General features: G+C 45.4%; 1 protein-coding gene across 1 annotated transcript in view; it reads left to right on the top strand.

Moving 5' to 3' along the window:
- Nucleotides 1-11,743, top strand: part of LOC107294095 (acetyl-CoA carboxylase) — a gene marked incomplete at its 3' end in the record, with an annotated part of 122,076 nt that overhangs the window by 48,670 nt on the left and 61,663 nt on the right. Inside the window, exons 14-19 of the mRNA XM_015823301.1 lie at nucleotides 299-380; nucleotides 1,555-1,700; nucleotides 3,309-3,459; nucleotides 7,018-7,152; nucleotides 8,958-9,104; nucleotides 10,903-11,091. Coding sequence (XP_015678787.1) covers nucleotides 299-380; nucleotides 1,555-1,700; nucleotides 3,309-3,459; nucleotides 7,018-7,152; nucleotides 8,958-9,104; nucleotides 10,903-11,091 — 850 coding nt within the window. The remainder of the gene's footprint in view (nucleotides 1-298; nucleotides 381-1,554; nucleotides 1,701-3,308; nucleotides 3,460-7,017; nucleotides 7,153-8,957; nucleotides 9,105-10,902; nucleotides 11,092-11,743) is intronic.

Here is an 11,743-nt window from a genome sequence, read left to right as displayed (position 1 = left end):
CTGGCCAAGTCCAGAAACACCGGGCTCCTGGCCAAGTCCAGAAACACCGGGCTCCTGGCCAAACTCCTCGCTGTCGGAAGGCACCGAAGGCTGCACCAGAGGGGAAGGGCCGGGAGAGAGGGACCTAGCCATCTCCTCTCCGTCATGTTCAGAGCCTTCCTCCTCTGATGAGAGGGACCCACCGGACGGAGCCACAACAAGAACCACTGTTCTAGTCTTACCTTTTTAGAAGCCTAAGTGTTTTCTTGCAACACTATTTCCAGGAAATGGAGTGCTCTTATTAATCCTTCTCTTCCAGAGGTCAAGTCTTGCCTGCCCATACATTGTTGAACATAGTGGACGTGGAACTGATCTACGAAGGGAAGAAATATGTACTAAAGGTAATATAGCACCAGATATACAGCTAACCTTCAGAGGAAATTGGACTACCATTTGTCTGAAATGGTATAGAGTTTCTTGCCTGAGCAGGGGGTTGGACTAGAAGACCTTCAAGGTCCCTTCCAAAGAGAGAAGCAACCTAGAATTAAGGAGAAATTTCCTGACAGTGAGGACAATTAACCAGTGGAACAGCTTGCCTCCAGGAATTGTGGGCGCTTGATCACTGGAGATTTTCAAGAAGAGGCTAGACCAGGGGTAGGCAACCTTGGCTCTTTTATGATTCGTGGACTTCAACCCCCAGAATATAGTATAGGTGGTACCTGGCTCAACAGTAGTAACTGTGAGAGGAATCTCGGAGTCCTAGTGGACAATCACTTAAATATGAGCCAGCCGTGTGCTGCAGCTGCCAAAAAAGCCAACACAGTGCTGGGCTGTATTAACAGAGGGATAGAATCAAGATCATGTGAAGTATTAATACCACTTTACAATGCTTTGGTAAGGCCAAGATTGATAATCAAAGGAACTGGGAAAATAATTTGAGATTTAAACAATGCAAACAAAGAAGATTGAAGGAGGGACATTGTAAGTATATCATCCTGCTTTTTAAGAAGCAGGCAAGGTTGTGTGAAAGAGCTGTCCCAAAGAAGATCATGCTTTTTGGGAGAGGTTTGTGAGGTTAGAGCAGGGGTCTTCAAACTTGGCCCTTTTATGACTTGTGGACTGTGGCACACTGGCTGAGGAATTCTGGGAGTTGAAGTCCACAAGTCATAAAAGGGCCATATTTGAAGACCCCTGGGTTAGAGATTTTTATCCATGGAAGTCCATCAAACCAATGGCCAGGAGCAGGAATTTTATAGCCATAATCCCATCTCTCCATGATAACAACCTGCCTCCAGAAGCTGTGAATGCTCCAACACTGAAGGTTTTTAAGAAGAAACTGGACAGCCATTTGTCTGAAATGGTATAGGGTTTCCTGCTTGAGCAGGGGGTTGGACTAGATGACCTCCAAGGTCCCTTCCAACTTTATTATTATTATTATCTCTCAGAAAGTTACTTTGGCTTGGGAAGGAAGCTCCCTCCTCAGATGTCAGCTGAGATGTCACCCAACGTCATCCTAAGAAGGTTGGGATGTTGAACATCTCCATCGTTTACTTCTTGCTCTTCTCTTTCTCGCAGGTAGCTCGGCAGTCTCCAAACTCCTACGTTGTCATCATGAACGCTTCCAATGTGGAGGTTGACGTTCACCGGCTAAGTGATGGAGGTCTCCTGTTGTCCTACGACGGGAGCAGCTACACCACCTACATGAAAGAAGAAGTGGACAGGTAACCTTAGATGCTTCAAGGGATGCTTGCAAGTGGAGGATGCTATTCCTTTAAAACCTTTGAGGGTGATCCTGAAAAGGTCCTTCAGTGAATCTGGCTTCCCCAACTGACTTTGCTTATCAGAAGGTTGCCAAAGGTGATCACGTGACCTTGGGACACGGCAACCGTCATAAGTACATGCCAGTGGCCAAGCATCTGAATTTTGATCACATGACCCTGGGAATGGTGCAGCGGTCGTAAGTGTGAAAAACAGTTATAACTCATTTTTTTCAATGCCGTTGTAACTTCGATTGTTACAGGACTACCTGTAGGACTGTGGGTTTTGGTATCCGGCATCTACTTCCAGCCCCATCCCTCACTCCCGCTTGAGCTGAAGATGCAATTTATGGGGAAATGAGGAGCATGGTACCAAGCTCAAAGTAGAAGCAGGCTCCAGTTATAGGTGGCAGCCATGTGCCTTCTGTCCCAACGTCAAGTCCTGGATTGTTTTGGAGAAAACTAACCTAGATAAGGAAGGCACACAGCCTATAAGGGTGGGGCTGTATCTCTGGGGTCTTATAAAGATCTTAACTTTAGGCTTTAGGAATCTTCCACTCTATATGCCTTTAATCTTGCTAAGGAAAATTCCACAAGACCCTGTCCCCACCCCAGTAAAAACCCAAGGTTGTCCAGGATGCAAAATTGATTGCTTTCAATGGATCCCCACCCTCTTTTTCTTCTCAGCTTACATTGAATACATATTGGGACGATCCAGAAGACTTATTGTCTAATCTTTAGTTGGGATCACAACCTACCTATTTGAAAATGGGACAAAACTCACTTAACAATGCCATGTCTAATAGTGGAAATAGACTAGACTAGACTAGACTAGACTAGAATAGAATAGAATAGAATAGAAGTTGGAAGGGACCTTGGAGGTCATCTAGTCCAACCCCCTGCTCAGGCAGGAAACCCTATACCATTTCGGACAAATGGCTGTCCAGTCTCTTCTTAAAAACTTCCAGTGTTGGAGCATTCACCACTTCTGGAAGCAGGTTGTTCCACTGGTTAATTGTTCTAACTGTCAGAAAATTTCTCCTTAGTTCTAGGTTGCTTCTCTCCTTGGTTAGTTTCCATCCATTGCTTCTTGTCCTGCCTTCAGGTGCTTTGGAGAATAGCTTGATTGCCTCTTCTTTGTGGCAACCCCTCAGATATTGGAACGCTGCTATCATATCCCCCCTTGTCCTTCTCTTCATTAAACTGGACATACCCAATTCCAGCAACCGTTCTTTGTATGCTTTAGCCTCCAGTCCCCTGATCATCTTTGTTGCTCTTCTTTGTACTCTTTCAACATTGTTTTTTACATCGTGGTGACCAAAACGATGCAGTATTCCAAGTGTGGCCTTACCAAGGCATTGTAAAGTGGTATTAATTTTAGGTTCAACTGTGGTCGTAAGTCAAGGACTACCTTTACTGGATTTTACATTGGGGTTTTATCCTTGTTAGGTCACCCAGAGTCACCGAGAGTGAGTTGGGCATCGCTATACATTTTTTGAATAAATAAATAAAATCTTCTGTATAGACATTTTTGCAATCTAATTTTTGTGCTTTCTGTCCTCTCCTGCTTAGATATCGCATCACCATTGGCAATAAGACCTGTGTATTTGAAAAGGAAAATGACCCATCAATCCTACGATCGCCGTCTGCAGGGAAACTCATCCAGTATGTGGTGGAAGATGGTGGACATGTCTTTGCCGGACAATGTTTTGGTGAAATCGAGGTAAAAAAGCTTGTAGGCTTGTTAGACTGGCCTTCTTGTGAATACCTTGTGTAAAGGAGAGCTAACAAATACATACACACAAGTAACAAACACATACACACTCACAGACTCACAAACAGAAAGATTTTCCATCCAGGTCCTTGTTCAATCTCTCTCTTAATCAGAGTGAGATTGATTTTGGTTTGGATCAATTTTAATTAATCAAAAAACTAATCAAGGAGAGAAGCAACCTAGAACTAAGGAGAAACTTCCTGACAGTTAGAACAATTAATCAGTGGAACAACCTGCCTCCAGAAGCGGTGAATGCTCCAACACTGGAAGTTTTTAAGAAGAGACTGGACAGCCTTTTGTCTGAAATGGTATTAAGTGTTTTCTGCCTGAGCAGGGGGTTGGACTAGATGACCTTCAAGGTCCCTTCCAACTTCTTCTTCTTCTTCTTCTTCTTCTTCTTCTTCTTCTTCTTCTTCTTCTTCTTCTTCTTCTTCTTCTTCTTCTTCTTCTTCTTCTTCTTNTTATTATTATTATTATTATTATTATTATTATTATTATTATTATTATTATTATTATTATTAAATAGCAATTGCAAAATAAAACTGAGTAACTGTCTTAATGCAAACACTTATTTATGCAACATACGTGTTCTTTTTCTTCTGCAGAACCCTTCTACTTTAATCCATTTAAATCAATTTAATCAATTAAGGAGATCCTCAGATTTCCTTGTTTCCCCCATTGAGCATTAAAGGGTTTTGTAAATGCACAGATGTAGTCTAAAGACCCCAAATAAGCAAAATATATGCACTGAAATTTATACCGTATTTTTCCGTCTATAAGACGCACCCTTGTATATAAGACGCCCTGGCAGGCGAATTTCTCCGCACCGATCAGCTGTTCGGCGGAGTGCTGAACAGCTGAGCGGGCAAATCTGGAAGTTCGGCCAGCCAACAATCTTGTCCCCCCCTCCCGTTAGTGACAAGCCCACAGGGGCTTGACCCCTGCACCAGACGGCATGGCAATCCACACAGGCATGCCCTGGGCTGCGGAAGTTACCATTATTTTTCCGTGTATAAGACGCACCCGATTTTTGAACAGGGTGTTTGCAGGAAAAAATAGCGTCTTATACACAGAAAAATATGGTAATTTATTTTATTCACAACTAGCTGTACCCAGCCACGCGTTGCTGTGGCTCAGTCCGGTAAAAGCGTGTGTTGCTTTTATGTCCAACAGATGGCGCTGTTTTTTTAAAACATGTTTTTACCTGTCACAGGTGTGACATCTATATAATATAGGTATATAAAAACACACGCGTATTCGAATGCAACATTGTGTGAAAATTTCAAAGCAATCGGTGAAGAACCTTCGGAGATTTAAGATTTTGAACAAACGAACATTTACATTTTTATTTATATAGATGTGTTATCACAGACACCTCGACTTAAAAGATTAAAAGTATCAGTGAAAAGTTTCAAAGGGAGATATTCATCATCACATTGCAAACTAATCAATTTCTGATAAGATAAGAGATAAGATAACCTTTATTGTCATTTTTTTTACTGTGGGCACAACAGCACACATCAAAAATGAAATTTAGTCGCCCGCTCTCAAAGTGAAACACATGACACACACCTAAAAACATACTGTATACAACATATGTATAGACCCACACCCCTACATATACATAACAAATAAATAAATATTAAATGCTGTCCATCTTGAATATATAATGGAAGGAGGCAGCTTGAGAATTCACAAGGTTAATGTTGTATGGAATGAAACTATGATGTATTCAGATTCTGACACCAAACTCTCCTTGGCTAGTATGAATATTATAGTATATTTTTCAAGCTTTGTAATCTCGGATATTTTCCTTGCCTTCTGTGTGATGGAAAGTGTAGCTGAAGGAGGAGTTGGGGGGGGGAGTCCAGAAGGGGTCCCAGAAGAAGAGAATATTCAGACAATCCTGAACTGGATGGGATAAGGAGGAGAAGTTTCAGGGTACAGATAGTCCTTAATGTTTGACCACAATTAGGACTGGAAATTCCATTGCTAAGTGAAGTGGCCCTTAAGAGAGTCACATCCATTTTAATGACCTATTTTGCTACGGTCATTACTTGAATCACGCAGTTGTTAAGCTAATCCAGCTTCCACCATTGGTTATGCTTGGTGGAAGCCAGCTTGGAAAGGTGACAAGTGGCAGTCGCATGTCCCTGGGATGCTACAGCTATTGTGAATACATGCCGGTTGCCAAGCGCCTGAATGTTGATTACACAACCTTGGGGATGCTGCAATGGCCGTAGGTGCGAGGATTGGTCATAAGTCACTTTTTCAGCACTGTTGTAACTTTGAACAGTTGTTAAATGAATAGTTGTAAGTCATAGACTAGCCCAGGGGTAGGCAACGTTGGCTCTTTTATGACTCGTGGACTTCAACTCCCAGAATTCCTGAGCCAGCCATGCTGAGTGGAAATGGAGAGGTTTCCATGCTGAGCCATGCCGGCTCAGGAATTCTGGGAGTTGAAGTCCACGAGTCATAAAAGAGCCAAGGTTGCCTACCTCTGTCACTAGCCTAAAATCTCCCAGGGTATATCTATTCGGTTGGAAGATTGCAGCTTTAGTTTGGCAAGATTTTGTCTATTGGAAGTAAGCAGATAAAGAACGGGACTCAGTCTCACCATGTTGTCTTTGCGCTTAAGCCTGACGTTATGTGAGTGTATCGGATGTACTGTGCCATAAACTAGTAAGCATAACCTTTGGATGTGATAGTTACAGGTAAAGTAAGCCTGTTTCAATGACTCTTGCAATCATTGCAGTGCCAAGTCCAGTTTGAACAGAAAACTTTGAATGCAGATTTTCTTTGCTCTACCGGCGTTTCTGTTCCTGCATTGTTGTTGTTAGTTGCAAAGTCGTGTCCGACCCATCGCGACCCCATGGACAACATTCCTTCAGGTCTTCCTGTCCTCTACCATATTCTGGAGTCCATTGAAGCTCACGCCTACTGCTTCAGTGACTCCATCCAGCCACCCCATCCTCTGTCGTCCCCTTCTTCTATTGCCCTCCATCTTTCCCAGCATCAGGCTCTTCTCCAGTGAGTCCTTCCTTCTCATTAGGTGGCCAAAGTACTTGAGTTTCAACTTCAGGATCTGGCCTTCTAAAGAGCAGTCGGGGTTGATCTCCTCTAGGACTGACCAGTTTGATCGCCTTGTAGTCCAGGGGACTCGCAGGAGTCTTCTCCAGCACCAGAGTTCAAAGGCCTCAATTCTTTGGCGCTCAGCCTTTCTTATGGTCCAACTTTCACAGCCATACATTGCAACTGGGAAAACCATGGCCTTGACTCTACGGTTCCTACGGTTCCAAGCATGGCTGTGCCTTTAATGAGCTTTCTATATTTACCCGCTACTCTTGTTGCTTAAATGAAGCATAATACTCACTCTGTGAAGTTTGTTAATAGGAAATACAAGAGAATTACAAAAATCAGCTGGACCTCAACAGGGCAGGGAAAGCAAGGGAAGGGAAGCTTCCGAGAAGTCACTTGCTTAACTCGGTCTTCTCCTATTTTTTTCAGGTGATGAAAATGGTGATGACCCTCACAGCGGCGGAATCAGGCTGCATCCATTATGTGAAACGTTCCGGAGCAGCGCTTGAACCAGGGTGTATAATTGCTAAGATGCAGCTGGATGACCCGAGCCGAGTTCAGCAGGTAAATTTGGAAGCTTTAGCGCAGTGGTTCTCAACCTGTGGGTCGGGACCCCATTTGGGGTCGATCGACCATTTCATGGGGGTTGCCAAGCAAGGCTGTCTGCCATTTTTTTTGTCCATTTTTTTTGTCCCCTTTTCCGGCGGGTGCCTTACCTCCCTTGGGCTGGGCCAGCTGGTGGTCGGCCTGCTCCGTCTCTGCCGCTTGCCAGCTACGCCTCGGCCGGCGCAGGGGGCGGAACCACGCATGCGCGGCACTCCCGGGCAGGGAAAGTCCTTGACTTACGACCGGTTGGGTAGTCCTCGACTTATGACCGGTTTAGTCCTCGACTTACGACCGGTTTAGTCCTCGACTTACGACCGGTTTAGTCCTCAACTTATGACCGGTTGGGATCGCGGCATTAAAAAGGTTGAGAACCACTGCTTTAGCGGGTTAGAGCCATCCTTTCACAAACTTTTAAACTAAAAATGTATCTTGACTTCTGGGGACATCTGTCATTTTCTTTAGTCTTCTGCTGGGTTTGGGGGAGCAGGAGGGAGGGGGTGTTTTTCTGAACAAGAGCTCTGTGATTTCCTGGTGGTCTCCCATCCAAGCAACCAAACAGCTCTAAACTTGGTGAGCTTTTAGAGGTTGGGGAAGGTCAGGTAGGTGCTGGTGCTGTTTGTTTGTGATGAAGAAGATGAAAGAAATGAATCCAAGGTCTGTAGGAGCCGTCTAGAGTGGCCCCATGGCAAGACAGCTGGACAATAAATTTAATAATAATAATTATGAATTAATTATGAATTAAGTACCAGAATACTTCTGGGAATTCCTAGTTTTTCCTCATAATTGACAAGAGTCTTTTTGTACTACTTTTCTTGGATTGGGCTACAGGTAGTCCTTGACGTTCAACCATAATTGAGCCCACAATTACACTACAGGAAGTCCTTGACTTACAACCATTTGTTTAGTGTCCATTCAACGTTACAACGGCACTGAAAAAAAGTGATTTTGACTGTTTTTCACACATTGCGGCATCCCCAGGTTCACGTGATCAGAATTCAGACGCTTGGCAACTGGCATGTACTTACGACGGTTGCAATGTCCGGGGTCATGTCATCCCCTTTTGCCACCTTCTGACAATCAACGTGAATGGGGAAGCCAGATTCGCTTAACAGCCGTGTTACCAACTTAACAACTGAAGTGATTCACATAACAACTGTGGCAAGAAAAGTTATAAAAGGGGCCAAAATTCACTTAACAACCGTCTTGCTTAGCAGCGGAAATTTTGAGCTCGGTTGTGATTGTAAGTCAAGGACTACCTGTAGTAAGTCAAGGTGGTCGCTAAATGGCGCATCCTGTGACTGCGGTTGATTTTACAAATACGTTGGTGGCGGCCATTAAGCGAACAGTGTGCTTGTTCAGTGAACACAGCGGTTGTTAAATGAAACCACTGTTCACTGTGAGGTGATTTTGGCTGAAATCCGGAAGGCAGTTTCCGGCAAAAACATCATAGTTCAATCATGTGACTGCAGGATTCCACAAAAAGCTTTAAATGTGGACTGGTTGTCGAATGATCAAAATGGGGTCATGTGTCTGCCAGGGGAGGCAGCCATTGGAACTTCAAATCCGGATCCTAAGTAGCTTTTTTTGAGGTCCACGTAACTTCGAAACGGAGGATCAACCTTTGGCGTAATCGGTTGAGTCTGGGAAAGACGTTTCAGGCCCGAAGAACTCAGAAAGTGATCACTTTTGAGGTTAAAGCAGATGATTGGATGGGTACAACTCTCACAGCGCTGGCTGACGTTGGTTTTTCTTTTCCTCTCAAGGCTGAGCTCAATACGGGAACCTTGCCTCAGATCCAGAGCACAGCCCTGCGGGGTGAGAAGCTTCACCGGATCTTCCATTATGTCTTTGACAACCTGCTCAACGTGATGAATGGATACTGCCTCCCAGAACCCTTTTTCACCAGCAAGGTAGTGTCCACTGCTTACTTTCTCCCCCCCCTTCTGTTGCCATAAGCCAGGCGTGCCTGGCTGAGGAATTCTGGGAGTTGAAGTCCACCAGTCATAAAAGGGCCAAGTTTGAAGACCTCTGCACTAGAACAGACATGTCACACACAAGGGCCAGGGGACGGATGCAGTCCGCGAAGTGGTTTCATGTGGCCCACGAAGCCATCCTGGAAACAGTGAGGGAATGGCCCAGGCCGGCCGGGAGCCAATGTACAATTTTGTGGTGGCCATCTATTCTGAAATGCACTCAGTCTTAGCTCCATAAGCCCCCCCCCCCCCGCATGGCCTGAGAGAAACAGTGAGGCTCCTCCAGTGGACCATGCCTTGGCACTTGCCCTGCCCCCCCCCCTTCTGCCAGAGATCCTCAGATCTGTTCCACTCCTGCCCAGGCCCCCACAGGCACCCTTGATGCGAACAATGTAGAGCTGGCCACACCCACCCAGTAGGCCACACCCACTCCATCCACGCCCACCCAGTAGGCCGCACCCACCCAGTAGGCCACACCCACTCCATCCACGCCCACCCAGTAGGCCGCACCCACCCAGCCCCCTGAGGGCAACCGCAATGCTGATGCGGCCATCAATGAAATTGAGTTTGACACCCCTGTGCTAGAAGATAAACTGAGAGCAAACCCCACTCCCTTCTGGCACTGATGGTATTACCTAGTATGGTAATGAAACGTCTACAAGAAAACAACCAAACTCAAAGAGCACCAAGGACCCGTCATTTCAACCCTGAGCTACAAAAATTCTCTTTTAAAGGAACATTTCCTAAGTAGTTTTTCTTTGGATAATGACACACAAACCCATTACCCAAACACAACTGGGACAGTTAAATTGACTCAATGTGTTTTATCTATATTGGGTAAAAAGGACTTTCTGATAAGCTGTTTGGGGTAAGGAAGGAAAAAGTTTGGGAAGCACTGTCCTGACCGAATTGGCAATAGAGGTAGTCTTCGACTTGGCATAAGTGATAGTCTATCTCAGTGATGGCGAACCTTTTAGAGACCGAGTGCCCAAACTGCAACCCAAAACCCACTTATGCATCGTCGGGTGCTGGGTGGGTGTGTCCCATTGGGTGGGTGTGGTTATGGTGGTAACGGCAGACTGGGTGGGACTAAAAAGTTCAATCAATCCATTCCAACTTTGCAAGATCTTTTTTTTTTCCGCGAGAAGTTGAAATTGACTGATTGATTGAGCCTTTTTTTTTTTTGCACATGGCCTAAAGCGAAAAGGTTTTATAAAACCCAGCTGAAGGCCTAGGAATGGGGCGACGGCGCGCGTGCCCACAGAGAGGGCTCTGAGTGCCGCCTCTGGCACCCGTGCCATAGGTTCGCCACCACTGGTCTATCTTAATGCCTTAGGGCAGTCTTTTCACCCTGCTGGCTTCTAGATGTGTTAGAACTCCAGAGAAATCCTAGCCAATTAACCTTGCAGGTTCAGTTCTAGCACATCTGGAGAGCATTAACCCCAAGGTCAGGGTTTCTCAATCTTAGCAGCTTTCAAATGTGTGGACTCCATCTCCCAGAATACAGCATGCTGGCTGAAGTATTCTGGGAGTTGAAGTCCATACATCTGAAAGCAATCAAGGTTGAGAAACTTCCTTCCTTCCTTCCTTCCTCCCTCCCTCCCTCCCTCCCTCCCTCCCTCCCTCCCTCATGACGGGTCATAAGACAAGAACTACCTGCAGTGTTAGATGCCTATAGAAAACAAACTCATTTGCCTACTATCTTGATTTACTTTCAACTCCACCTCTAACTCAGGTGAAGAACTGGGTCGAACGGTTAATGAAAACTCTCCGGGATCCATCCTTGCCTCTATTGGAGCTCCAGGATATCATGACCAGCGTCTCTGGGAGGATCCCCCCCAACGTGGAAAAATCCATCAAAAAAGAAATGGCACAGTACGCAAGCAACATCACATCTGTCCTCTGCCAGTTTCCCAGCCAGCAGGTAAGGAATATTGTGATCTGGGTTGAAACTGAGATGAAACTGGCTAGACACCGGTTAGATGGAAGAATAATATGCTTGATGGTGAGAGGTGGTGAGGAGGGTGGGGAAGGAGGGTGTCAACATCCAGCTCAAGAATCCAAATAAAACTCCAGCAATAATTCCACTTCTGAAAATCTTATGTTTTATTGAATACACTGCGTGGTTATGTCAAAGGAAAACTAACTCTGAGGTTCCCACACCAATTCATAGACTTAAACAATAGTTTTCCCAGCCAAACCTCCAATATCTTATGTAATCCATATCAACAAGTCCACCTTGTTATGGGAACCGTCTGCTTCAAATCCGTACCTCTTCTGGTGTCCTTGACAAGGCTTCAAGCTCTTACGGTCTGCAGCTGAATTGAAGAAGTTTCGTTTCTCCAGCTACCCACTAGAGAGTAACACCTCCCCCCTCCTTTATCTAAAGGCAAGTTGAAATGCAGAGGCACGTAGCTGCCAAAGTTTCATTCTTGACAGAGGGTCTAGGACAGTGGTGGCAAACCTATGGCATGCATGCCAGAGGGGGCACTCAGAGTCCTCTCTGTGGGCACGTGTGCCGTTGCCCCAGCCCCGCCTCCCCCTGCGGCCCCTTCCTCAACAGCAGCCCCCCGGAG

This window comes from Protobothrops mucrosquamatus, unplaced genomic scaffold (genome assembly GCF_001527695.2).
Source record: "Protobothrops mucrosquamatus isolate PMUCROS unplaced genomic scaffold, P.Mucros_1.0 scaffold1829, whole genome shotgun sequence".
NCBI classification, from domain to species: Eukaryota; Metazoa; Chordata; class Lepidosauria; order Squamata; family Viperidae; genus Protobothrops; species Protobothrops mucrosquamatus.
The sequence above is the reverse complement of the archived record's forward strand: the minus strand, read 5'-3'. Positions and strand labels throughout refer to the sequence as shown.